Genomic DNA, 27,609 nt, shown 5'->3' on the forward strand with positions numbered 1-27,609 from the left:
GCACCAGTCCCTATGTCTGGTACACCCTGGTGCGTGCTGGCGCGAAGTAAGCCTGCGAAATGAACCTGCGAAGCGAGCCTGCAAAGTGAGCCTGCGAAGTGAGCCGAACTTAACACAAGGTCGCCTCCTGCGGGCCGTGCACCACTTCCTTTCTGGTGAGACTGGGCGCTACCGCCCAGACCCGCTCAAGCCTGCGAACGAAGTCCCTGCCAAATGACATCCCCTCCACAAAGAGAGGGACTTGTTAAGTTAGTCTCAGTTTAAGCAGTCTTCCGCATCGTCGGTATCCTCAGAGTCTAGTTGTGCTTTCTTGGATGAAAACGAGCCAAGCTTCATTGCGCTTTAATCAGCCGAATCCCATACACTTGACTTTGATAGTAGTATGATCAACGTGAAATCAACAGTCACCCAGGGCTACTGTTGGTACGGAGATGCACCCGCGTTTGGTACAACCCAGTCTAATCTTCGTTTTCATCCAGGAACTTTTACCTTTGCGCATGACTATGGTATCTTCAATCATGTAGTTGGGATTTGTTTCAAGTTTTGATGATAAATTAAGGTCCATCATCTAAACAGCATTCCGGATTTTAGCAAAGATTGTCAGTTGCACTGCAGACAGACGTTGAGTGGATTATTAGCGAAGACCTTTTGATGCCTCACCTTTTTTGTCAACTAACTTAACAAACGTTCTGGAAAAGCGGGGGCCAGTGAAATATCTCCAGTATCGGTTTGATACACAAGATAGTATCTTCCAATTGTCATGCACGATTATTGAAGCAAATCGCATCGTGTCCTTCATTCCGAAAAAACTTTGAAGATGTCCTACAGGTATAACACCATGCTTGTAGAGAAAGTCAACTGTTCTCAACACAAATTTTTGGAGGACCAAGGCTTCCCAGTAGCCCTCGTCGTCCTTGAGCATCTTGAGCGCCGTTTCAACTGGCATGATTTCATGTAGCAGAGCATTCAACCTTTCGATCCATTCCCAAGTCACTTTATCAATTACTACATCAAGAACATCCCCACTCAATGTCCCCGGCTCGAGAATAGATGAACTTGAGAGTTTTCTTGCGAAACGTATTTCTGAATTCGTATTGCGCACCTCAAACGGTTTTCGTGAACTTCCTGGTTCTGCAGTTGGCATCCGGCGACTCTTTCGTTTGAACTTACAAGACATGTCTCTACGAGTAACAGTTTGCAATCGGTTGGGCCGTGTCAAATTTTTAAAGCTTGATTTTATATCCAAACTCGCATTGTAAAGTTACTGGAAATATGGGGAAAAGGGCGTACTTCAGTTTCCTGTTAACTATTTTGCCGACTCGCATCACTGCTTCAACAAAAGTAAATTGCCCTGGCGGTTCAGGCAGTTGAAGCGGCTTGAGTGTTACGCGCTTGTTCATCAGCTTAAACAAGTTGTCTTGTTTAGATTCCGGTATAAGTGCGTGAATAATTTGCAGTCTTCTAATAAGTTCCAACAGTTCGTTATTCAGCGGAGTCATCATCTCCTGAACCGCCGTGAGCTGTTCACGTAATGATATGTATTCCTCAGCCATTGATGGTGGGCCTGAGAAGTGTACTGCGAGTCAGTAGTAACATTTGAGGAAATAACCGTAGTTTCAGTTTTCTTATCAGTAAATCTATTTCAAGCTTCCACGCCGTGAATATGCACCCAAATGTTATGGGAGGCTGACATTTTTCAGGCAGCTGATCAGTCTGTCTTGTGGCTTCCTGGCTAGCTTTACCAATCGTCTGGCAGGCTACCAGACTCCGTGGGAGTTGCGAAAGATTAGTATCCCTGTAGCTTTTAACGTGATTGGAAGTAAGGCGCGGATTTACCGAAATCTATGTGACCCACGTCGAGTAAACTAGAAGCGGGAACATAAGACAGCGGCTCTATCGCTGGAAGAATGGGATAAATGATATCGCGTCAGTCTATTTGAGTCTTCCACTTCTGCGGTCGGAAGAGAGAAGACGGGACCTACTTACGGTATGCAAAAATACTGGCTGCAGGTATCCTGTACACCAACAGCACCATGATAACATAGTGAGCCACGTTCAGGCGGCTACGGCAAACGGCAAAGAGTTGGGTTTGCCAACGCGTCGGCCACATCATTCTTCCAAGTGGCAAGTGCCCCCAGCTTGAGGGTGCTTGTGCTTTGATGAGTGGAAGGCATTTTATGGGCCCGCTCAAGCCGCCCGCGAGATATACACAATAATGGGTTGGTTCTTGCCGCAGCCGGCGGCCTGCACTCACTGCGGATAAAACCGCCCGTCTGCGGGTGTCGGGATGCAGATGCAAAGGGGGAGGGGGTCCTCAGAGGACCCCGCCTCCCCCGGGGCCTCGGGATACCAGATCAAGTCATAGGCATTTTGGTGGCATTTGGAGCTTTTGAGTGCAGCTAAGGCCTGTACCTGAGGGCTTGGGCGGGGGGTAAGAGCCTGGTCCCAAACCCCACACCCGAAACCACCGGGATGATCACAGTTTTTTTTATGCTGTTGTTGTGGTCCACAACAACATTGTAGGTTTCAGTCCACAACTTGTGGACTGAAACCTACAATTTCATCAGTTGATCTGTCCTTTTTGCCATCCAGGTGACTCATAGGAATACTTTGCTTGCCCAATCAGAGCACTGAGCCCCAAGAAAACTGAATAAACATCCTAGGCCAATCCAATCATTACCACAGGCAGCAATGGGCCACTACACTACACTAATGTTATTGGACAATAACTGTTAGTGTAGCCATTTTGTTGACTCTCAAATTCATGTTATTTGTTATCTCAGATACAAGTATCCACACTAACAATAACAGCAAATAACAGGCCTTTTATTGCTACTAACAGGATAAAATAACAGTAGTTCCTTTGTTAGCAACACAAAAAAAGGGATATAACAGAAAAAATTGTTATTGCTAGCTGGTTTAAGCTAGACTACGCTGCACTAACAAATAATGTTAGTGTATTGGCCCACCGTTGCCACAGGCCCATCAAGCAACCTCCCAAGCCCATCCAATTGACCTTCCCAAGGCTCAAGCCCACCTGAATCATAATAACTTACAGATCAATCCATCATAAGTGTGAATAAAGTTAGCAATGAGTTCAGAACAGATTGCTGCTTACTTGCAAGTTGACGTTGAACTGACTTCAATGTCAGACAAGATTCAAGAAGAATGACAAAATTATGGTCTGGAACTCTGTAGAGAGTGCCACAGATTCCCCCCTGGTGATAATTGAATAGGGAAGCCCAGTGTACATATTCATGGAACCACAGGGGCCTTATAAACTTGAAGCCAAGCTATCCATAAATAAATAGAACAATCTTTTGAAATACTGTTGGAGCTTCCATTTGCCCTCCCTGCTCATGACTTCACCATCTCTTTGATTAATTAGCTGAGGTAGTATAATGCTTTTTTGAGTGGAAAATGATGTGCCATACAATTGAGTAGACACTTATCATTGCCATACTTTTTGTCAACCAGTAGTTTTGAGAGGCAAATGTCAGCACCTCCAGCAATGGTGCAACCATTACAATACATTGAGCATATTGGATAAACATTTTTCATTGAAGATACATACCTACATGTCCAATTTTTTGTTTTGAGCCATTATCTATACAAAGAGCTAAAAACAAAAATTGGACATGTAGGTATGCGTCTCAAAATAGCATTCATCTGCTCTTCTAAACCCAAGGGAAGTCCTCCAGCTCTGAAATGGTGTGCATCAAGCTTTGTACTTGAATATTTCTGGAGTGCACACTAATAGCTATATTTCCACCCCAAGAATGGAGTGCATGAACTGGTACTCTAAATCTGTTGGAGTGCATGCATATATGTTCCACTCCATGAATGCAGAGTTTGAGGCCACAAATGGGGAGACTTGAGATGAAAGCAAAGCCTCTGGTCTGAAACTCTAGTGGGGCTGAAAACAACACTAAGCAGACACTCTAAGAGGGCTAGGCTGCTGCTAGCTTGGATGGTGGAGAGGGCTACAAGGGGCTGTGTACTGATATAGAGATCCTAGAGCACAGGGTGCAAAAGGACTGCTGGATTTCCAGATTTCTCTCTAGCTGATGTAAATGGAGGACTTGCTGCCAATCTGGAAAGCCAGATTTTCTCAGATTCCACAGGGAAATCTAGGCAGATCTAGACAATCAAGCCCAGATTTGGCTGCAAAATCTGCCGAGTTCCCAGATTGACAGGAAGTCTTCCAATGCTATCGGGGGCTGAGTTGTGGGACAGAACGCAATCAAGACAACATGGATCTTTGATGTGAGAGAGTGAACCAAGCAACATGGAGGGAGGAAGTAGTAGTGCAAACCCAACGATGAATGGAGCCATGCTCTGCGTCTGCTCCGTCTAACTGTTGCTATTTCATTTAACGGGCACACTTGAAGTGCTCGTCTCGATGGGGGGTGTCTTCGGTGTTTATGAACCGGTGTTGGTGGTGGAGTGCTGCTGTGACAGTTGGTGTGATACTCGCGATGGCTGGTGGCTGGCTCACTCAGCCAAGTCAGCCAGTCACTGCACGCACTCACCTTACTCAGCCAACCGACTCCCCATGGCCAGCCCGACCCTCCGGAATGCCCGCACCTCGCCCGACCTGCGCACCGCCGAGCTCGAGCACCGCCCGCCGATGATCCCGGCCGGCGCGCAGGTGCTCGTCACCCTCGACATCGATGCCGCCTACTTCGTCGACCTCTCCGGCTCCACCTCGCCTGCCGCCATCAAGGAGCGCATCTACGCCAAGCTCGGGATCTACGACGACGACCACGCCAGCTTCCGGATCTCCCGCTGCCGGGCCGGCCAGCCGCTCGGCCAGCCGCTCGACGACTGGCAGCTCTGGGACATGAGCATGCGTGCCGCCCGGGAGTCCGACCCGCCCATGCTCGTCGTCCGCTCCAGCCCTGCCCAGAGCGAGCCGGCCCACCCCCAGCACCACCCCCAGCACCCGCACCCGCACCCGCACCAGCCGGCCTACCACCGCCACCACAGCAGCAGCCACTCCAACCACTCCCCAAACTCACCCGACCATCCCAGCCACCCGCACGACTACCGCTCCTCCTCCGCCGGCAGCCGCGACTCGCCCGATCCACAGCACCACCATCTCCCACGCTCCCGCTGGCAGCGCATCAGCCGCGAACAGCTCCACCACGCCCGCGACGGCTCCGCCTCCTCTGCCTCCCACCCGCCCCCCCACCCCGCACCCTCCGCCGACCTCCGCAACCCCTCCCCGGCCACCAGCCCCTTCCCCGACGACCGCCGCCCCTCCCCCCACGCCGCCAACACGCCCTTCGAGCTGCCCCTCTACCCGGCCACCCACCGCCACGCCCCCCGCCCCCAGATCGACACCCCGGACGACTGGGTGCGCATCCACCACCCGCCCCGGCTCTCGCCCGAAGCCACCTCGCCCACCAAGCCCCGCCCCCCGCGCCGGCCCTCGGACCCCCCTCCGAAAACCGGGCCCCCCCTCTCCTCCTCCCAGCCCCCGCTCCCCAGCCACGCAGACCCCCGGCTGGCCGACTACCAGCGCCAGCAGCAGCAGCAGCTCCGCGCAGCCAGCTCATCCACCATCCCCAAGAACACCACCCCGACCACCCGAAGATTCCCTGCCTCTGCCCAGCAGCAGCAGCAGCCGTCCGGCAGCAGCCGCCGGGGCGATCTGCAGACGGCCAAGAGCATGGAGGAGCTGCATGGCCACCACGCCGCCGACCCGCGCAAGCGGGCCATCCCTGGGCTCAGCCACCCTCCTCTGCCGCCGGACTCGGCCATCAAGATCGCCGCCTCCCCCGCCTCGGCACGCGCCCCCCCGCCGCTCCGGATCCCGCGCACCGATCCCGCGCTCCAGCGGCCCACCCAGCCCCCCGGCCGGCCCAGCTACCCGCCCCAGACCTCCCCCAGCTTCCCCTTCCCCCAGCCGACGATCACCGCGCACATGCGCCCCGCACGCCTCGCGGGGCCCCCCGGATACGCACCCGCCCCCGGCGCCCCCTCCTCCTCCCGCAACGTGCTCCCCGCCCCCGGAAGGCCGCCCCCGACGACGAGCACGAGCCTGTCTGCCCGGAACCCCCGGGTGTCGCTGCAGATCTACGAAAGCAGGTATCTCGATCAGGCCAGGCCCCCTCCGAGGCCGCGCACCGGCGACGGCGCGTCCCCCATGCGGCCGGCCCAGTTCCCAGGTCGGTGCCCATCCATCGATCCCCTCTGGGATGTGCCCGAGCCATCACTGATGCTTCTCCTGACACAGACCGCCAGCTGCAGCCCGCACTCGTGCCCCAGTCCTACTTCCAGCCAGGCGCCAGCTACTCGGCCAGGCCCGGCGAGACCCTGCACGACCCCGCAGTCGCCCTCCGGCGGCGGGACCGGGACCAGTCGCGTGAATACCGCAGCGAACTCGAGCGGGAACCTGCGAAGCGGAGACCCAATCTGGCATCCCGTACGAAGCCCTTGTCCCTTGCGTTAGTCGAGCTGAGCACTCAGCCTCTTCTTCGTGTCTTGTCTGATTCACCCAGCTACGATCGGCCCGCCCCCGTCATCGTCGCGCTTCGTCCGGATCGAAGACCAGCCCGAAGGACTCCTCCGGTCGCCGCTCACCGGTCCGCTCGAGCGGTCCAGTCGCCGGCCCGCCACCGAAACCGGCCGAGCGCGCCCTTCCGACCCCTCGTCATCCACATCGCCCGCGCTCGGCCACCCCATGCAGGATGCATATGGAGGACTCGACTCAGAGCCGCTCAGACAGCGAAGTAGACTCTCCCCCGTTTACAATGCTCGGATAAAATACTCAAGTCGGTTACTATTTTCTTTCTGCTTATTCAGTCACCGTGGATGGCGACGCAGAACGCTCGTCCGAACAACAGCAGCTGGAGCGTGCGCGGCCCTCGAGGAACCCCCTGTCGCTGACGATACCGCAAGCCAGTGCCCGGCTGAGCGCGATGGGCCGGTCGGAGCGCCGGCTGGCCAACGGCTCGCCGCGCCACTCCGACGAGACCAAAGCCTCGCGGGGGGACACCCGCGAACTCAGCCCGGAAGACCTCTCCGTCCCGCTCCATCAGCTCACACTCGACAGCATCCCCATCCCGTCCTCCACGGCCTCCGAGGAAGCCCTCCGGGCCGAGCCGCGCAAGAAGCCCTCCAGAGGGCGCTCCGCTACCACCGCCTCCACCTCCACCGGCACGTTCACCAGCTTTGCAAGCTCGTCTTTCACCAACCCCTCCTCGGCTACCACCACCCCGTCCAAGATGTTCCAGGACTTCGAGGACGACGACGACGATGTCGTTGGCACATTCGTCACCCCCATGCAACCCTACTCCCAAACTGATGAAGCAAAGGCTTCTTCCGTCGGCTCGAAGCCGAAGCTCAGTCTGCAGACCGACACTTTCGACCCCACGCATGCGGCCGCCAAGGCGGACTTCAAGCTGCCCCTGATAGTCAACGAATCGGCAAGCGAGATGGGCCCACAGACCTCGGTCGGCTCCTCCAGCTCGACCCTCAAAGGCGGCCCCTCCAACAACAACGGGGCGACTCTGCACGTCACGGGGGACAACAGGGACAGCCGACGGGTGTCGTTCACGGGCGACGACTGGGCCATCCGGCCCCCGATCGACGCGGTGTACGAGAACCTGGAAGACTTCTTCCCGCACCACGACCTGGACAAGCCGATCGACATCGGGCTCGATCTGCCCGAGCTGCACTCGCCCTCCAGTCCTGCCGCCACGACGACGACGACGACGACAACGACGCCCATCGTGCCCACCACGCCCGTCTCCTCGTCCGCCACGCAGAGCGCATCTTCCATCGCGAGACTTAAAGGACGGACACGGTCGATCCGCGTCGTCGCCCAGGAGAAGAAAAGGCTGCTCCGCAGGTCCGAGGACAAGGCCCGCGCAGCCTCCCTCAAGCTCCCATCCACTGACCCCTCCTCCCACGCCCCCCGCCACCCCTCCGGACTCGCCGTAGACCACGACGCTAAAGGCGCCGCCCTCCTCCGCCGCAAGTCGACCAAGCTGTGGGGCGCCAAGATCGAGGAAGTCGTCCCCGGGAACATGATCTCTGTTCCGGCTATTAATGAGGCGACTACGGGCGACGACGTCAACAACTGTCCGTCCCTTCTCCCCCCTCCCCCCTCCTCTATCTCTCCTCCCATTAACGTGTTTTCCGTTTTGGTTCAGTTTCATTTAAGTGGGTGAAGGGAGAACTGATCGGGAAAGGGAGTTTCGGGCAAGTGTATCTGGCGCTGAATGCGACGAACGGCGAGATGCTGGCAGTCAAGCAGGTCGAATTACCCAAAACTCGCAGTGACCGCGAATGCGAGCGCCAGAAGAGCGTCGTCAATGCGCTGAAATCTGAGATCCATTTGATGCGGGACTTGGAGCATCCGAACATTGTCCAATACCTCGGTCCGTCTCCTGTCTCTCTCTTCATTCTCTGATCTGCCCTCTGTTGACCTGGAGGGTGACGACGCAGGGTTCGAGGAGACCACGGAGTATTTGAGCATCTTCCTCGAGTACGTCCCCGGCGGATCGATCGGGAGGTGTCTCAGAAGACACGGCGCCTTCGAGCTGAACGTCATCAAGTACTTCACGGCCCAGATCTTGGACGGATTGAAGTACCTGCACGGGCTGCACATCCTGCACCGCGTCAGTCTTCCTCCTCCCCTACCCTCCCTTTCCTAAAAAAAAAGCTGACACTCTCGAAAAGGGTGGTTAAAAAACAAACAAAAAAGGACTTGAAAGCGGATAATCTGCTGGTAGACTTCAGCGGCAACTGCAAGATCTCCGACTTCGGCATCTCGAAGAAGTCCGAACACGTGTACGAGGACAACACGCAGATGTCCCTGCAGGGCTCCATCTTTTGGATGGCCCCCGAGGTCGTCCACAACCCTGCCAAGAAAGGCTATTCCGCTAAAGTCGATATCTGGAGTCTCGGCTGCGTCGTGCTTGAGATGTTTGCGGGCAGACGACCGTGGTCGGACGAGGAGGCGATCCAGGCTATGTTCAAGGTACATCCTCCCCCTTCCCTCTTGATCTTCAGCGATGTCGGGGTCTTGATTGGGCGTTTCTTTTTGCGCGGGATGTACAGTTGGGCGCCGAGCGACTCCGGCCGCCGGTCCCCCCGGACGTCAAGCTGGGCCGGATGTCGGACCACTTCCTTGCCCAATGCTTCATCGTGTACGTCTCTCCTTCCTCTCTTCTCGGATCGTGTGTGTGTGTGTGTGACTCGATGCTGAGAGCGGGTGAGGATGGTTAGGGACCCGGAGGCCCGGCCGACCGCCGACAGACTCACGGACCATCGCTTCCTCGAGATCGACAACCGGCCGTGGCGGTTCGAGGACTCGGAGCTCTACCGGTCCGTCCTAACCCCCCTCCCTCTCTGTCCTTCTCCTCACCCCCCGCCCGCCCGCTCGGCTGCTGATCCGCAGCCATGTTTAGCTCGATTCGGATGCCCCATTGAAGCCCCCACCGTCTCCGAGCCGGCTCGCATACCTCCACGCCCTCCTCCTCCGCCCGTCGCCCACCACCGCAGCCCTCTCCTCTCGCCTCCCTCGACCCCCCATCTCTTCTTCTTCAAAAACGCGCCTCCCCACGCCCCGTCCCCCGCGCATCTGCTGTACTCTTACTTCCCTCCTCCTCTGCCTATGTTCCTTGCCATCCCGCCGCACATGTCGACGCATGTACTTCGACCTTGTGTAGACACCCATCCCTCCCCCCTCCCAGTGTGTTTCTTGGTCTTAGAGTCATAGATCTCGGTGTACATAGATATATAAGTCGAAACGTGTGTGTGTATGTATCACGAAGGCGCGCCTCGTTGCTCCTCCCTCTCTCCCTCTCTCCCTCCTTCCTCCAGGCCCGTGTTCAGCCTCCCCGGAAAACATACGCGCTCTTCCCCCTTTTTTGTTTTTTTTTCTGTATGTGTTTGCATGGCATATATGTTGTTGGTTTCCGGGCCTTGACGGCGGTTGTCGGCCGCTTATGTTACATACAGAAGTCTCGGATGTTGTGGGGGGCACGTCCCATGCGTGACGCGTTGCACTCAAAGTAGACGAGCTCTCGAAGAGCTACAGGCGTATGTAGGACGATGGATCCATGGCGCCCAGACTGCTCGACGCTCAGAGTCAGCCGCCATTCACGGCTGGCCAACAAAGATGATGGACATGTTGGTGGGTGTGTAGTACCAGATGTTTATGGCTGTTTGACAGGTCTGCCCGGCCATAACCAATTGGGGAACCTCGGTCCATCTCGAGCACGTGTTTTTACCAACAAGCTGCATGAGTTCTAGGACGGCCTCTGTCTCAAGCCGCCGGTCCTGTTCGCAATCCGGAACGGACTCTCGAGGACTTCCCGTCACATCTGCTGCACCTGCAGATTTTGATTCCTGCTGATATAGGGGGGTAACCTAAATGTTGTGTAATGCTACGCACAAGATCGGTATGAATTGGCTCTAAAACCCAGAAAGGGTACACACCAATCGTGGCACAAATGTATGAATTTCTGCTGGAATTCATTTAAATCCTAATGTGGATAACTCATAGGACCCCGCTTTTGGTTGGGTGTTTTGGGTTGCCCAGGGGAATTTTGCCTCAAAAACATACACACAAAAATATTGAAATCAGCCAAAAAAAGCTATTCACCAAGTTTGCTGAAATCTTGAATTTTTGGTTACCCACCTCTACAGGGGGTTTCCAGGGTGCTAATTTAAGACTAATTTCCTGATACTTCTTACATGATTTTTTCGACTTGGTGTTGATCTGATTTGTCATAAAGTTAAAGGCCATCTAATTTGTTGGGTTGCCTGTGGATAGTGTTGTTTGAGCAACAGGAAGTCCTCGAGTATGGTCACTTTTGAAAGCATGTATTGTCAATCAGTCCTTCCAGAATAGCATATCCTTGCCGGCTGGCAATATCAAAATATTTTCACAATCTTTCCCCATACGGTTGTCCTGGAGGTGCAATCATCGTGTTTGCCAATACAAAGCTGCCGGGTGCGCGAAGATCGACCGCGAGGTTAGAACCGTGTGCAGAAGTGTAGACGACTTGGACGGAAGATTGATTGTGATTAGAGAAGTTTTCTTCAGTTGAGCAAAATTCTTGCTGCAGGAGCGTCAGAGAAGTAAGTAGATTTCAGGGGACAGCGGCTTGGGCTGAGGACTTGGATTTACGGCGGCGTTTGCTAGGGTCGTCGTGCTTCCGCTTTTTGGAGGTGTGCTGGTCTCGGCTCGGCCCACGTCTTGCACTATTCCGGCGGAGCAAGCAAACCTCGTCCCTAATTTGGTACAGGCGGTTCTTGGTTTGGTGGGTGTTCCCGCCAATCACGTACGGCAACAAGTCGGGATCGTCCTGAACAGGTTAGGTGCAAATGTATTCAAAAAGAAAAAAAGAAAAAAAAGTTCGGCAACTCCTGATGTATGTATGCAGTCGTGATCCTGATGAGAGCACTCACCAGGGGAGCAGAAAGGGCCTTCTGGACCACTTCGTAGGACTTGGCTGGGGACGTGGCGACCAATTGGATATTCAGGGGTGGCGATAGCAGTGATTCCATGGTACATACAGTCGTTATATAATGGAATGGGAATGGATCCCGTTCTGTTTTGAATTCGAAGTCAATATTGTCCCAGCCACCTGCAGGGGGGGGGCTCCGGAGCCCCCGTTCAAGGGGCTTATATGAATCGGGGGGTAGCGTTTTGTTTCGCATCTTCAAGCCAACTTTTGCGGGCAGCCGTGGATGGCGGAATGCCCCGCGCGAGTGCTGCACCATCGCTGAGCTTGAGACATGGCAGACGTGGAATTGTTAAAGAGCAAGTTGACGGTCCAGTCAGTATGATCCCCTACGCTCTCTTGTTATGACTTGATGGCTTGGCTGACCCCTGCGGGTTGTTATGAAGCCCGGACTTTCCTAAAAAAGTGGGTTCGTTTCTCCAGCAGATCCCTGTGTGATTTCTTTAGTCCAACACACGCCGAACGAAGACAAACACATACCCCCCCGAGTTGCACCAGAAACTGATCCGAAAATAACTTTGTTCGCTGCACTTCTTCTGGTTGATCTCGGTCTCATTTCGGTTTCTTTTGTCAGGGAATAAACTTTCTAGATTTCTTGCCAATTTTACGAGGTAAGCCGTATTGACAATACCCAAGTTTCTTGATGATGATGATGGCTGACCAGTATGGAATGACTTTAAACCCGAAGACCCGCAGGCTTTTGAGATTTTAATAGCTCATTTTGTTCATCACATCGCCGCAAGCGTCTTGCCCAAGTTGAAAGAAGAAGGGAAAACGCTGGACGCGATCGTCGGATTGGATGCCCGTGGGTTCCTCTTGGGACCGATCATCGCTCTGAGATTGGGATGTGCGTTCGTTCCTGTGCGAAAAGCTGGGAAACTCCCTGGAGCGGTTGAAAAAGTCGAATATAGCAAGGAATATGGCACAGTGCGTCAATGTTTACCCCTCTCCTTTCTTTCTTAAAAATCGGTGTATGTCTTGGGCCGGAATGGTTAACTTTTGAGGGGTTATTCATTCTAGGATACTGCTGAAATTCAGGCCGATGCTATCAAGCCAAACCAAAACGTCATCGTGGTTGACGACTTGATTGCCACCGGTAAGCAACCAAGCAAAAGCGATCGACCCTATTCTCCCCATCGCGCATCGTTCCCGTGATGTTTGCATGAAGGCGAATCCTGACTTGGGTGCTTTTTGCTGCTCTTCAGGTGGCACTGCCAAAGCTGCAGGCGACTTGGTCAAGAATCTAAACGCAAACGTCTTGGAGTATCTGTTTGTCATCGAAATCGACTTTCTGGAGGGCCGAAAGACTCTCAATGCCCCCACTTATTCGGTCATCCACCATTGAGGAATCGGCCTCGGAACTTTATAGATCTCTGCCGTTGTCGCCTGCCCGGGAAATCCCACGATGATAGTGTATTCCCTCTTTTTCTTGATTGAGAAAGTACGAATTCCCCCCTGGCACCAACGATGAGCCACTACGCTATTTGCGGGGTACGCGTTAGCGTAGGGGCAATTATTTTCGGCCAGTAATCCGCAGCGTTAGCGGGATTTTACGGCGCTAAAAAATAAGCTGTAGCTTAGCTTTTTTTTGCGGGGGAGCGAACAGGGCACCGGCAAGTTCCCCTCTGTCCATGGCGGCGGCCAAGTGGGAGGTCCCTGAAGGATTGGGGCTGAGGCCGGGTTTGGGTTAGGCAGCGCGATGGATCATGCGAGAGACGAGCGCAGACAGGCCCGGAAGATCCATATATGAATCCCCCAGCGATGGAAGTTGCCAAGCCCATCGCTCCGAACTTCCTCCCTCCGAGCCCTCCTGCCCACTTCAGGGTTGTCTCTCACATTTTTGGACGCCTCCCGCCCACCCTGTCTTTAGGGGGTCCAGGGTTTATGCCTGAACCCCTATGCAAGTGCACCTCTGGATGGCCGTTGCTAACCGGCCACACAGAGCAAGGATGTACCCTCCGATGACCGGAACTGACCGGCCATCGAGAGGACATGCACACACTTTCGACGGCTGGTGCCGGTCATCAAGAGCAAAGCAGCCCTCTCGGCGTCCGGTACTGACCGGGCATCAAGAGGACATACATATATACATAGATCACTCTTGATGGGAGCAAAGCAGCCCTCTCAATGACCAGTACTGACCGGGTACTAGTGATCTGGAGGGCTGCTTTGCTCTCAATGGCCGGTACCAGCCATCGAGAGTGTAGCACTTTGCTCTCGATGACCTGTCAGTACCGGTCATCAAGGCTTTGCTATCGATGACCGGTCCGTACCGCTCATCGAGCGTGCTGCTTTGCTCTTGACGACCGGTTCGAGAGTTGTCCTCTCAATGGCCGGTCAGTACCAGTCATTGATGCTTTGCCCGGCACCAGCCATCGAGAGTGTGTGCATGTCCTCTCGATATCGGGCGGGTATACATAGCTTGCTCTGTGTGGCCGGTTAGTAACGGCCATCCAGAGGTGCACTTGCACCTGCCATCTGTGCAGGTGACGCACCCGTTTGCGGGCTGTGCGGTACGCTATACATACAATTACACACTTTAAGTTGAATGAGTCACCTGCTCAGTCGGCACAAACCTTGTACATGTGAAGGATACCCGAGACCTCCCGAGACCCGCGTGCCTCCAAGCACCCTTTGCCAGCATTTCGACGAGTTGCACACTTCTGGAGCATGCGGAACTTGGGTCCCTGTCACGCCACCGTGGCACCTGTACTACTGGAATGCCTTCTGGGCGCATCGGCTTTTCCCGATCTGCCCCGCTGTGTAGCTTGAGCACAAGCTTGGAAGACGGAAGTGAATTGATTGGTTTTCATCAACCGCAGCCACTGGAATTCTGGGTCCCACATTCTCGCGGGCTTGCAAGATTGATTCAAAAGATACATCCAACTTTTAAATGCTTTTAGAAGCCTCCAGTCTTTCGATCAACAGACGGTGCAAGTTTGCCATTCAGGTTTTGAATGGCCGCAACCAAAGAGCCTGACTGTTTGAGAATACTGATAGTGATATGTACGGACAAAGCAAGCTGCGAAACAACTGGCCCGACCGACGGAAGTCGATAATATTTAACCAACAGCTCGAGCGCTCATCGCCGTTTGCCCACTCCAGATCCCCCTCGCCCCGCCGAATTTTAGTCTGCTAAGACCTCCCGATATCATCTCGTATAACCTTGTGTGACTTTGAGGAACTTGAACTCATCCATAAGCACGGCAGACCAGGCGAAGAAGCAAGTCAGCCGCATTGAATTAGTGTGATAGTCGAGTTGAATGTTGGTCCTATTTTGGACACTTCTTTCCTTCAACCGGGACCGTTTGTAGCGTCAAGCCATTGACTCTTTTCTGCACTTCTTTTTCGGCTTCGCAACTCGAAAGATATCTAGTCTCCGATTTCACCATGCGTTTTACCATCACCTCCGCCGGCTTGAAGTGGGAAAGCTTTCTACTGCTTAGTCTTCTCGCAGCTTCCATCAATTCTGCTCCAACGAAACCGGTAGCTGCAACCACCCAAGGAATGTATAGCTCTGCAGGTATTTGTAATTCGCCCTGTAGATCGCATTGAAGCGGTAAGATTCTACTTCGAACTTTTCATATGCCTTGTTCCACCAAGACGAGAGTCTGACTGTGTCCTATCGAAATAGGAGAGAGGACTTGATCGATTCGAGGCGACTTTCTGAATAAATTTCGAGCCTGCGTCAACCTAGCGGCCGACGATTCCCGGCTCCATCGATTGCTATCATCTCCTACACAGATTTCACACTTCTTGAAAAAAACAAATGCAGCATTTTCCCCACTCAAGGATACCGTAATGATTGAACCCCCTCTTCTCTCCGACGAGCTCTATTTATACTATTCCACCCACCCCAAAAGCTCATCTCTCCCGGTGCCTTCACCTTTTCTCTCTCCTGTTCTCTTTGTCTCCCAGAGTTCCGTTGTCTTCTGCGCACATGAAGGAGTACCATCTCTCTTCTCGATGTTCTTCGTTCAAACTCAAATTGTATTGCTTCTATCACCACTTCCTGAAGCTTGTGTCTAACAACTGGCACCATCATCAAAGTTTTTTGATGTGCTCTTGTTATAACCGCCGTGTGAAGCTTGTGTCTAATGACTCACACGATCATCAAATACTTTCAGTCTTATAAGAACATGGTGAAACAGCGGCAGATTTGCTCTGATTCACCTGTTGGCATCGAGCTTAACTAAGCCTCTCCTTCGGAGACGCGAATAAAGTCGGAGTCGTGGCCTGAGAAGAACAGGTTTGTTGAGTAATTTTGTTGTATTTTGATTTCAAGATCCTGTAGCACCTACAACTGAGCATCTCAACAAAGAATCAAAATAAGGGAAGTGGAGCCTACCTTCTTGCCTATGATTTCTAAAAATAAACTATGTCAAAAGTGACATTATTGAGATTTCTACATGTGTTTCAGGAAAGCCATTTTAAGGGCTCTGAGGGGTGTGAAAGGGGTATGATAGCGCTTTGCCCCGGCGACCAATCTGTCATTCCTGTGACAGATGATTGGCTGCTGGCCAGCTTTACAAATGGTTCCATACACAATGGCAGCTTGTTTTTTAAGATTTCAACAGTTCAGAACATGTACATAGGAAGTCCTGAGGATTGCAATGGTGCCCATGGCTTCTCAAATTTAAGAGGGGTTGGGGGTCATCTGGGGGGGGTTTATGTTCTTTACAGCCATTTGGTTGGTACTGCTCACGCAAGAACCTTGACATTGCGTGCAAGTCCCACCCTGGTGGGGGGTGCTTGCGCCACGCAAGCACAGGAGGGACTTGTGTTAAGTTTGGTTGGCACCCTTGTGGTGGTGGTGGTGGTGGCAGGTCTGAGGTGGTCAGCGTGGATTTGCGGCAGGCTGCATGCCTGCGGGCCCCCAGGGCTTCCCCAAGCACAGTCCATGTGTAAGGCTCTTGCTTGCTGCAGAAAAGTGTCCCCACTGTGGCAAAATTTGCAATTTACGCTGGCACTATTAATAGTGCCAGATTCCCCACGGGTCTTCATTGTCTAAATTAACTGAGTCCCTTTATTGGAGGGGGGACACTATCCCGCAGGAACCCTACAAAGGACAGATTTATGCACTATGTCAACCCCATGGCAAAAGAGAATTAGAAACATGATGTTTTTTAATCCTTTCTAGAATCTAGATGTACCATTTGTCACCAGGTAATAAGGTTTGGGGGAGATAAATGTGCACAACATCACAGAGTTCTTTTATACATATTTTACAAATTTTTTGGGGCCTTTGGTTCCCCATGAAGTCTTTTCTTGTGACTTACAAGTCAGGATGTAAAAGGGCTGGGTTTGGGTCAAAAAACAGCGCCCAAACCCAACCTGACGTTTAGCATGGGTGGGGTTGGGTCAGGGCAGATTTTAAAATATGCTGCCCAAACCCAACCTGATGTCATGCTTTTTTGGGTTGGGTTGAACCAACCTAATAGGCGCCAAAAACCCCCAACTTGACTGTTGGAGGCGCCATAGTTGAGGAAATAGGCTGCCCAAACCAAACCTGACAATTTTACAAGTTGGGTTTGGGTCATGCCATTTTCTTTAAGAATGTGCCCAAACCCAACAGTTCTCAGGTTGGTTTTGGGTTGGCCCAACCCATTTACACCCTGACTTACAACTACAAGTGTCCACTTCATTGTGTATTCCACATTTTGCACTGTACAGAATCTGAAATTGATAATGTTACAACTCTGATTGCAGCTCAACCAGAGGAGTTGAGGATTAGAAAAAATAGCAGAAAGATGGGGACAGCTTAAGTCATCCCAGAAATTTAAATTAGAGCAAAACAGGTTCAGAAACTCATGTGGGAAATTGGTTTTATGGGAAATTGGTTTTAAAAAAGTCCCCACCAAAAGGGCTAATTCTCTACTGCTGTGGTGTTGAAATATCACCTAAGTCCCTCCTTTGGAGGTTGCTTTTCTCCCCCAAGGAGGGAATTATCTGTATTCATGGGCTGACCTGAATGGACAAAACCCTTCCCAAACCCAACCCAGTTATCTACTTGGGTCTCAACAGGCCCAGTCAGTTTTTTAAAGGGAGACCTGAAGTCCGTGGTGATGTTCAGCTCAGTAGTCATGCTCAGGAAAACCAGCTTTCAAGATTCAGTGCCGGCCTTATCAAGATTCTCAAGATCCTTCCTCTCAGACTATCAAGAACTCAAGACCCCCCCTTCCTCTTTCCTTCTCAGCAAGACCTCAATACTCAAGATCATGTTTTCCTGTCCCTCCCCAGTCCCCTTTCTTCTGTTTCTTTGTCTCCTTTGTTTTTGGTGTTGTCTTTGTGGTTTTGGCTCTTCAATTTCTTGGTCCTAACACATGTACTATGTGGTTTTATTATGCTGTTTTGTTTCTTCACTTTTTCTTGTAGGGTTTCATTTTTGGGCTTGGTTTATTCTTTTCTTTTCTTCTCTTGTTCTGGTTTGGTGTTCTTTTTGGTTTCCTTCCTTTCTCTGTCTCTTTCACGTGTGTGTGTAGGGAGATGATGACATGTATGTGACAGGCCTCCAGGATTCCAAGTTCTGCGCAAACTTGTAATTTTATTTTTGAGGCCAGTTTGATTTGACATTGCGCACTATAAAGTACCAGCATAACGGGCGCGTCTACCGCCAACACAATGAGATGCCACAACGGGCTACAAATTTTCCGACACAAGATCCAAAGAAGAAAAGCAGCATAGAATAGAGAAAGGAAAGAAAACGGAGACAATTGGAAAGATGAAGAAATGCAAACTGGGAGAGCGGAAGGGGTGAATCAGGAGTGGGGCGATTCGCCCAGCGATGTGAGCATTGACAAGTCCGTCGAAGGAAAGATGCAGCTTCGGGTGTCCAAAAACCGGCCAGAATCGCGGAGAAAGAGGGCCACCGCGAGTGTGGCTTTCGGGACATTTAGTAGGTATCTTGATGTTAAAGAAACTGATCGCAGCTTGAGGGCTTTCAGTGTTTTACGTAATTGCTGTCGTTGCCGGGCGGAAGATCGACAATAAATCATAAAACGTTCCACCGTCTCGTTGACGTTGCACGTGTCACAGACCGCGATAGAAGCCGATGTTCAGTTGTCCGCCTCTTCGCTTCTTCTTAGAAGAAGATTCCTCGTCGGCGAGTTCGGGCTCAGAGAGAGTTTTGGCGAAGTTACGTTTCATGACTTTGACGGCGGCAGAAGCATCCCTATCGGCCATTGAGGATTGAGCGTACGGATCAGCCCCTCGAGGTTTGCTTTGAGGCTGAGTGGAGATGGTGGTGGTAGCAGTGGCCGAGCGGCCGTGTTGTCCACCACGAGAGACGACCGTCCAGCCTCCTCCGTCTTCCTCCCCGTCCTGTGCTGTTCCCTTCGAAGGCTCCTCGGCTTCCTCGCGCTCGTCCTGTGGGAGCTTCGGCGTCCGACCTGCTTCCCACTCCGCCATCCATCGATCGCAATGCTGCTTGACTTCTTTCAGTGGTGGCCGACTTCGTGTTCGCAGGCTCCGGTATCCTGCCATCCATCCTACCGAGCCACTCTGGTCGACTGCCGAAGTCTCATTGAATGGGTAAAATAGAGGTTGATAGGTGATCATCGGGGGTTTTGTTTTTTCTTCTATAACTTGATTTGCGATGTTTTCGGATCCAGCAGGGAAAATGTATACACAATTTTTTTGCCTTGGCGGGAATGGTGAAAAGTCTGTGAAAGGGGTGCTGAAACCCTTTCGAAAGTGCTGAAACCAGTGGAAAATTGAGATGTGACATCGGTGTGTAGCTCAATGCACGAAAAGTGCTGCGCAGACTTGCTGGGTTCCGCAACTATGGTTATTTGCCTCCTTCATCACCTATATCAAAGTATATACCTAAGAAAAAATTGAGGGGTTGGGTGCATGGATTGGTGCGCTATCCTACTTTGTTCAGTAATTGAACCCTAGCAGTACTAGAGATGAAGAGTTTCTGATATGCATTTCTCAAGGTTAGGAAGGTGAAGAGGACTTCATATCTTAGTCCTTTTTTTGCTCGCCAGTTGGCACATGAAACAACGAGGCCACCAGAAGTCCTGGCAATGTAAAACCTTGATGGTTTTTTCAGTGCAACTCAACAAGTAATGGTGTTGATTGGCTCAGGTGTGCTTATACATGAAAACCAACAACTGAAAGCTATCCCACCAGTTGAAGAAAAAGCCAGTAAAGGCTGGACCTTTGCAGCAACAGCCCCAGGGAGGCAAAAATACTAAAATAACATGAAATCAGACCAAAGTCATGCTCAAAACTACACAATTCATTGTGTGGTAGTTTACAGATTTTAAGACCCCAATGCACCAACCAATGATGTTGATGGTATCAAGATGGACTGGATGTGCTAACTCCATGATGAACGTAAAAACAAGTTTGGCTTGGATTACAGATCAAGCATGAACCAAAAAGAATGCATGATTCAGTTATGCAGCAAGTCTGAATATGGGCCCCAATGGCTGAGTGGAGGATGATAAAACTGGGAAGGATATGCAAGGTGAATTGTGATACATAAGGTGTTAATATTACTGGGATAGCAAATTATTGAGGTGGCCACAGTGGGAGGATAACAGCACAAAAAAGACCAAATTGGATAGGACAGATTGATATGTGATGTTTATATCTTTCAGCTAGGTATTTTGGATAGATTCTCTTGATCTTATTAAGATGAAAGATCTACTAAATGAGAAAGCGAAGATCATTAATGATCTCAAGTTTTTCAAATCAAGAAATTGAGATGATTTACTTTGGAGAGGTTGACTGGGATTTCCAACTATGTATATGTATAGTTTTGTGAACCTATGTACAGTCAACACTGCAAGAGCTACACTTTGCTACAAAAAGCAGTGCTTTTGCGTAGCAAAGCGGAAAAATGCTACTCTGGATCCAGAGTAGCGTTAGCGCTAGCAGAAAACCGCTACTTTGACTCAGCGGTAGCAAAGCGCCAGAACCGCCACTCTCCGCTAATTGAAGCACACTATTTTCTTTATTTTTTCCCGTTAAAAAATGTAGCAAATAGCAAAGCGCCAAGCCCGCTACAAAAAGCTTATCAAAGCAGGGCCAAAAACCGCTGTGCTTTTGCTACGCAGCTGCTTTGAGTAGCGTAGCTCTTGCACTGTTGGTACAGTGGGTCATCTAATGTTTTTGGCACCACATTTTTGAATGCAGAAGCTCATGCCGCTCAGGCCACAGCCTTCAAGTCATGAGATTGGCTACAGGAATGGAAAATAAGTTTCTAAGAATGATTATGAAATAAAGAAAAGTAAAAATAAAAAAATGAAAAATGTGGAAATTTTCTAATTTCTTGCAAAATTCTCAGAATGTTCATTACTTGGCAATGTTTGCAATTTTTTTCAATTTTTATCATTCTTGTTGCATGCCATACTGTGCTCTCTAATTTTTATGGAGGCGCTGGACCGACATGTCAGACAGCTTTTTGTTTTTTGCAGTGGGGGACTTCCCGTCGGTTTAGAAAGCCGGCTATTTTGTATGTTCTATTTCTATTTTGCATTTTTTAGCAAAATAGAAAATGCGACCGCTTTTGCTGTCCTTCTAAATTCGCGGCCCTTCTGCATTTTTGCTTTGGCTCACCGCATTCGCAGGTGGCTCTTCATCTGTACCCCATCCACCCCACACCCAGCTCCACCAACCACGATGGCCTCCAATCCCCAACCTTAGTCGGCTCAAACTGATCAAAATTCTCAGAACCCATCACCCAACACAGCTACTCAAAGTCAGCCTTGTAAGAGCGGATTGAAGAAGAATAAAAAAAAAACAATAAGTCTACCTCTACTGGCAAAAAAACGGGTGGCCGGCCCCCAGGTTCGCTAGGATACAACCTCGCAGAGTGTTCGTTCTTAGTCGAGGCTGTCAAGAGTGTTCTTCCGTTAGGAAATCAAGACTGGAACTCGGCAGCCGATCTTTATAACACCCATGTGCGCAATCTCAACCAACCTGAACCATTGGCGTTGGTGGTATCCATGTGGTTGCTGGTGGGCATGTGTGGTGATGTACGCTAGAGGGGAGGAAGTTTTCTAAAATTTAGCAGTCTACCTTGGCGGAAGGACCATTTTAGAAAAAATGCGGAAATTTCTATTTGCTGAAAAAATAGAAAATAGAAATACAAAATACAAAGTAGCCAGCTTTCTAAACCAACTGGAAGTCCTCCAGTGTCTTGAATTTTTTTGCATTGGCATTTTTTTTATACAAATTCATTCTCCAAGATGGCCAGAAGCCATTGGATTATTGGTTCCCACTGTGCCACAACCACATATACAGACCAATATGTATATAAATATGTACATAAGGGCTATTGTGGCAACTCTACCTACTTTCTGCACCGCATGGGTACGAAAGCAATGCCTTTAACCATACACAAAGACCATCTGAGGATGTCCTGAAAGTATTACAGCTTGCTGGATGTCCTTGCAGAGGTTAACGGCTTGTTGAGTGGACTTGGGTCCCTGCGGGACGGGGCCCGTCGACTCAGTTAAGTTAGAGTGATTTGCGGAGGCTCCCTTCCCGAGGGGTACTTTGTGTCAGCCAGGCTGCACCAGGCCCTCCAAAGAGAGTCTGGTGTAAGTTGGCAAATCACTTGATAACCATTCTTCTTCTTATCCAGTCAATAATAATTTTTTCGCTGGAATCAAAGGAAGAGGTGGTCTCAATTCCTCAGCTTATATGCTCTGAAATTCTGTTCTGACTCTCCTGGGCACCTAACCGACCCCCAATCAAGTCAGAGAGGAGCATGATAGAGAGAGCACAAAAGGCAGCATGTAAACAGCTTGACCAACTCTTCAGGGCACCTAACCAACCCCCTGTTGAGTGATAAAGAAGTTGCTGAGAATGATGGGGGGGGGTTGGAGCGGGTTAAAACAGAAGAGGTATATATAGGAACCAGGCTGCTCTCCTGCCTGGTGGTACTATTACAGGATTTATAACCAATCCTGACACTGACACGTGTTTGAGTACTGCTACCATTGTATACATACACTGATACAGACTGATACTGATCCCACATGTTTGGTGGATGCTCAAAGCGGAAGCAAGGAAAGATGGCTAGATTCAAAACATGAAACTTGACTGACCAGAATATCTGGTTCAGAGCCATTTTTGTCTAGGAGTGTTGGCTTGGAATGTCAGCTCAGAGCCATGGTGGCTGTTTTGTCGCACCAGAGGCACCGTCAGACCAACACCAAAGTGGCCGGATTGTTGCTCTGAAAGCATAACAATGGCTGCTTTGTTGGTTCATTTGTCCATTTTGTTGTGGATTCACCCGCATTTCACAAACAAAAACACGAATTTGGCCGTTTTTGTCGGTCCAGCGCCTCCATAAATTTTACCTCCTTGATTTGAACAGTAATGAACATTCTGAGAAATTTGCAAGAAATTGGATAATTTTCACATTATCCATTTTTACTTTTTTACTTTTTTTATCGGACTTACTTTGCGCACTGCAGAAAACTCTTTGCGCACTGTGGGGGACGTTGTCTTGACGTCCAGCCCCCAGTGCGCGCTTCTGCCACGGCTCTTTGCGCACTGCATTTTCCCCCAAAAAATTGGCTTGCATTTCTAGAGATATTTTTTGATGAATCAATAGAATGGCTTTTTATGATCCCCCAAAAAAATAATCAAGTCATTTACACTGCAAAAATAACTTGGTCAACTGCTTGCAGTTGACATGCAGGATACTCAAGCCAAGCTGCCATTGTAACTCCACATGAATGCAGAAGTGCCTTTGTTGGCACAGTCACTGTGCAAGGTGCACAGTGACTGTGCATTGAAGCTTGGGTTGAGTCAAACCTTGAGTAAGGCTGGTGTAACACCACAAGCTTCCTCAGAGTTGCCGTATGTCAACTGCTCACAGTTGACACAGTTTTTTTTGCAGTGTTAGGGGTCTCCTTGAGCCTAGAGAAAATTGACATGAAAAAATCATATTTTAACGCGACAAGCATTTGAAAAGCCACTTCCTGCAAACCAGTAGCCACAAAAACTTCACAGTACAATAGTGCATGTGCAATTTCACAGCCTGGAAATTTGCAGAATTTTCACCAGCTTTCCTGTAGCTCAAATAGGTATTGCGTTTATTATTTTGCGTATATGTATAACTTTTTTGTTACACACGCCAAAGGCACAAAATTTTGAGAGCACAAAGAAATATGCTTCAAATTAATCCCTGGAAATTCCTAGCAATAGTGTGTCATTATAAAATGAGATATGAGGGGTGCGCGGAAGACTTAGTTGGAAAATTACTGCTAACTGTATAGTTTTTTGTTACACACCCAAACAGTCCCAAAATTTCAGAAATGTTTTCATTGTGGATATTCTCCGCGCCATCAATTTCTTGGCAATAGTGTGTCATGATAACATGAAATGTAGTGCGGCAGGCTTAGTAGGAAAATGACTGCTAACTTATCTCATGTTTTAATGACACACTATTGCTAAGAGCTTTATAGCGCGAAGAATATGAAAAATTGAAACATTTCTGAAAATTTCAGACTGTTTCAGTGTGTAACAAAAAATCCAAGTATATTAAAGCTTCAGGTTCCCAGAAAAAAAATTCAAGGGTTCCCCCTACAATTGAGCAAATCACAAAAAAAAAATCAAAGGTTTCCCCCTTTCAAAAACAAGCAAACAGAAGGTCTAATTCCCCTTACAACCCAGAAATTAACACAAAAAAACAAGCCCTACATACAAAATGATAAAAACAAGGCCCGCTCCCTACCACCTAGCGCAACAAGCTGACACACCGTGGCCCATTGCCCATCCCTGTCTAGCAGGGTTAAAAAGCAATGAGAAGAAGACCCCCAGCTCGAAAGCACAGGGGGGTCCCCGAATATCCCCCATCAAACTGCGCAAGTGCAACAGCGGATGGGGGTGAGACAACCCCCCGGCTGGAAGCCAGCCCGGGGAGTCGCCTGAGGAATTATTGATGCCATTCCACGTCTACTTATAGAAAATTTTCCCGGTGTTCCTCATCTCTTGCCACCGCAGACCTGCACGTTCCTTGCAATCTGTCCCATGCCAACGCCCACCACGACTTACAACACACCCTGTTGCCTCCTGCCTTGACAGTAGGCGGTCTAATACTAACAACCTGCCACAAATGTACTGACACTTGTGCTCTTCCCAGCCATCACGCAAACACCATCCCGAATATGTACAATCCGTTTTGTTGCCGCAACGGCTGCCGTGGCGTGTGCCACTTGGCTCACATTCTGTCTGACCTTGGGTGAGACCAAAGAACTTGGCAGACCTGCTCAAGACCCTCGACAGATTGGTTTGGGTGCGCAACGGTCCGAATTAACCTCCATACACACCTCATCACCGTTCACTTTGCAATCCACTGCCTGTAATTTTCAATCAGAAATGCATTCCTCCATCGGACCCTTCCCCCCTGCTCAACTTTCTATCAGCAACTTCTCAACCAGGTGATTTCTGCAGATATTGCCCAGTACAACCCCCAGGTGAGTATGGCCCGCTTCAATTGCTTGACTTTTGCTCTCAACAGACTTTCCATGATCTAATTCACTGAATCATTGTCTTCTTTCCTGGTCAATTTTTACCTCTTGAATTCTGTGGACACTTGTTGTCCAGTTCCTTTGATCTTGCTCCGTGAGTCCGTTATACTCTGATTCTGGTTAAATGCCACCCTTCGCTTTGTGGACACTTGTCGTCCAGACCCATCAGGCCCTCTCATTGTGATTAATCTTGATCCTTTGACTCGCAGACACTCGGTGTCTGGAACCACACATCATACTTCCATTTCGGACTCGTACTCGTCTCTCCTTCATCAAGACTGACCAGTAAGCCTCACCATCGAAGTCAATTTGTGATTACATCCTCTTCGTTTCTTTTCCACCAAAAGTGGAAGTATCAGCTTTTGGTTGCCCACAACCTCAAAATAGTACCTTTTTGATTCCGCTACATCTGATTGCTTTTATGTTATTGTTCCTTCTAGGCAAGATCAATCTTTGATCCAATATGAATTGGGGCGCTTGGAAGGTGTCATCAGCAACTATTTCATGAACGTTCGACCTGACGTTGATCTCGCCGAAAGTACCAAGGAGCTTGGAATTGCCTTTGCTTTCGACAACTTTGATGGAAATGTTAGTTTACTCTCCTTCTAACTGCTCTCGCCTTGGTCTGGCTATGGGCTTGTGATTGCTCATCATCTCGGACCATCTCACAGTTGGGTATTGGCTACAATACCATCTCTGTCCTCCACCTCCCCCCACCATTCTACAAGATGATGGAGAAGAACCTGCTTGAGGAGCCTCTATTTGCCTTTCACTTGGGCTCAGCTGAGGGAAGCAAGGCTGACCCAAAGGGTGGTGAGGTCGTCTTTGGCGGGCTTGACGAGGCGCACTACAAGGGTGAGATCTTCTATGCTCCAGTCCGCAGACGCGGTTACTGCAAGTCAAATTGAACTCGGTCCAGTTTGGAGGGAATGAAACTCCACTACGTCGGTGCTGCTATTGATACCGGACGTAAGCACTTTTGCTCACCCATCCATATCTTCTGGTCTGACCTGGTTGTTTTTTGTGAACCAATAACAGGCACTTTGCTCATTGCTCTTCCAACCAAGACTGCCGAGATCAACAACACGGAGATTGACGCCAAGACGAGCTGGTCCGGCTAATATACCGCCGAATTCAGTTGAATCCTTGACCTACCCAACTTGAACTTCAACTTTGGAGGCAAGGAACTCACAGTCGCTGGTGAAAACTACCTCCTTTGAGTTCAGGGCACTTGTATCCCTGCGTTCACCGGTCTTGGTGTGCATATCTTAGCCTCATCCACTCTTATGTGTTATATCTGAGCTGCCTAACCCCGGCATTACCTCCTCAACCAGATACCCCCAAACATTGGTGAATCGTGGGTCGTTGGCGACTTGTTCATTTGTACATGGTACACTGTCTGCGACAGGGGCCTGGATGCTGTTGGATTTGCCAAGGCCCGTTGAAATGGGAGGGGTCAGGTTGCCGATCTCAATGAGTGCGTTCTAGGAAAGCAATCTGATCATCACCGAGGTCCCTCAGCTTCCTTGTTTCTATTCATTATTTTTTTTCTCTCTCTCTTGGCTTGCTACGCTGTATTTCTCAAGTTCTCATTTCCACTTCCAGTTCCATCCATCCCTGAAGCTCTTATCAACATCTTCACACTCTGAAGCGGTTGTGCGCCTCAAAAATTTTTTGCATCAGGTGAGTGAACCGCTATGTTTAGCAAGAGATAGGATGATCCACCCGTGGTAAAATACATGAAAGCTATGAGGATAAAAAGGCCTGGTAGAAATTAGATCTTGAACCACATATTTTATGGTTTGTTTGCTTTAATTTGCAAACATGATCATCAATGATGTAAAATTATAGATAACAAGGCACGCCAAAAGTTTGGTGATGCTAAAATGAGTTTTTTTAATTACATGTATGGTTTTAAACTTGATGGCCCATAATGAAACACTTGTATAAGTGTAACAGGGAATGCCTGGTGAGTTCCATACTGATCAGTCATTTGAATTGGAAGATAGGGAAGAAATCATCTTAGAGATATTCTTGCTGGACCCCTGAGATTGCAGCGGCAAAGCCGCCTTGGCCTCTAATGAATACAAGGATGTTGAATTGAAAAGATCAAATAAATCAAAAGACATTCAACCTTTCACATCAGTAAACACACACACATCAGAGGATAAGGGGTATCAAGAAAATTTTACTATCTTATCTTACCAGGGTACAAATACTACAAGGCAGGAAGATGCATGCATGACCAATCATAACATACGGACCATTAGATATGAGAGAATATAGGTGAGACAGACTAGGATCTGAGGAAATCTTGAAATGGGGTGAGCAAGGACACAAGGCAGAAGGCAGAAAAAAGGAGGCAGAGGCCAAAAACTCAACAGATTGTTTGTGAAATCAAATCCACTGACACGGCAAAATTATCCAAACGGGTGGATAAATTTGGATAATTTAGCTTGAATGAGCAGGATTAATTGGTTTGACCCTAATTGGTCAGAGTCATGTTTGGAGGAGAAGTGGAAAGACTGTTAATTGTGTTGTTGGGCCAAACTGGATGGAAGTTCCAGGCTGGTGGTGTTGGGGTAAGTGGAGCAGGGGGGGGGGGTGGCACTGCCAACGGGTTTTAT

At 49.8% G+C, this 27,609-nt stretch overlaps 6 protein-coding genes across 6 annotated transcripts; 3 read left to right on the forward strand and 3 right to left on the reverse strand.

The window, feature by feature from the left end:
• Positions 1–1,804: 1,804 nt before the first annotated feature.
• On the reverse strand, positions 1,805–2,174 carry PtA15_5A928 (uncharacterized protein; the record flags this gene model as incomplete). The annotated part of the gene is made up of 3 exons (XM_053169741.1): positions 1,805–1,899; positions 1,987–2,015; positions 2,098–2,174. 3 exons carry the CDS (start codon positions 2,172–2,174, stop codon positions 1,805–1,807), a joined length of 201 nt encoding a protein of 66 aa, XP_053020908.1.
• A 2,381-nt stretch (positions 2,175–4,555) lies between these two features.
• On the forward strand, positions 4,556–9,444 carry PtA15_5A929 (uncharacterized protein; the record flags this gene model as incomplete). Its single annotated transcript, XM_053169742.1, has 13 exons — positions 4,556–4,866; positions 5,035–5,605; positions 5,663–5,761; positions 5,843–6,173; positions 6,242–6,430; positions 6,507–6,737; positions 6,811–8,091; positions 8,163–8,390; positions 8,458–8,630; positions 8,717–8,992; positions 9,073–9,161; positions 9,241–9,339; positions 9,423–9,444. 13 exons carry the CDS (start codon positions 4,556–4,558, stop codon positions 9,442–9,444), a joined length of 3,900 nt encoding a protein of 1,299 aa, XP_053020909.1.
• Positions 9,445–11,111: 1,667 nt separating this feature from the next.
• On the reverse strand, positions 11,112–11,529 carry PtA15_5A930 (uncharacterized protein; the record flags this gene model as incomplete). The annotated part of the gene is made up of 2 exons (XM_053169744.1): positions 11,112–11,327; positions 11,431–11,529. The coding sequence occupies 2 exons, from the start codon at positions 11,527–11,529 to the stop codon at positions 11,112–11,114; spliced, it is 315 nt and encodes a 104-aa protein (XP_053020910.1).
• Positions 11,530–11,760: 231 nt separating this feature from the next.
• On the forward strand, positions 11,761–12,831 carry PtA15_5A931 (uncharacterized protein; the record flags this gene model as incomplete). Its single annotated transcript, XM_053169745.1, has 6 exons — positions 11,761–11,801; positions 11,873–11,891; positions 12,061–12,097; positions 12,175–12,413; positions 12,507–12,582; positions 12,692–12,831. 6 exons carry the CDS (start codon positions 11,761–11,763, stop codon positions 12,829–12,831), a joined length of 552 nt encoding a protein of 183 aa, XP_053020911.1.
• A 5,684-nt stretch (positions 12,832–18,515) lies between these two features.
• On the reverse strand, positions 18,516–19,043 carry PtA15_5A932 (uncharacterized protein; the record flags this gene model as incomplete). Its single annotated transcript, XM_053169746.1, has 1 exon — positions 18,516–19,043. The coding sequence occupies one exon, from the start codon at positions 19,041–19,043 to the stop codon at positions 18,516–18,518; it is 528 nt and encodes a 175-aa protein (XP_053020912.1).
• A 6,443-nt stretch (positions 19,044–25,486) lies between these two features.
• On the forward strand, positions 25,487–26,103 carry PtA15_5A933 (uncharacterized protein; the record flags this gene model as incomplete). Its single annotated transcript, XM_053169747.1, has 4 exons — positions 25,487–25,570; positions 25,654–25,857; positions 25,909–25,951; positions 26,021–26,103. The coding sequence occupies 4 exons, from the start codon at positions 25,487–25,489 to the stop codon at positions 26,101–26,103; spliced, it is 414 nt and encodes a 137-aa protein (XP_053020913.1).
• Positions 26,104–27,609: the final 1,506 nt, after the last annotated feature.

Source organism: Puccinia triticina, chromosome 5A, assembly GCF_026914185.1.
Source record: "Puccinia triticina chromosome 5A, complete sequence".
Lineage (NCBI taxonomy): Eukaryota > Fungi > Basidiomycota > Pucciniomycetes > Pucciniales > Pucciniaceae > Puccinia > Puccinia triticina.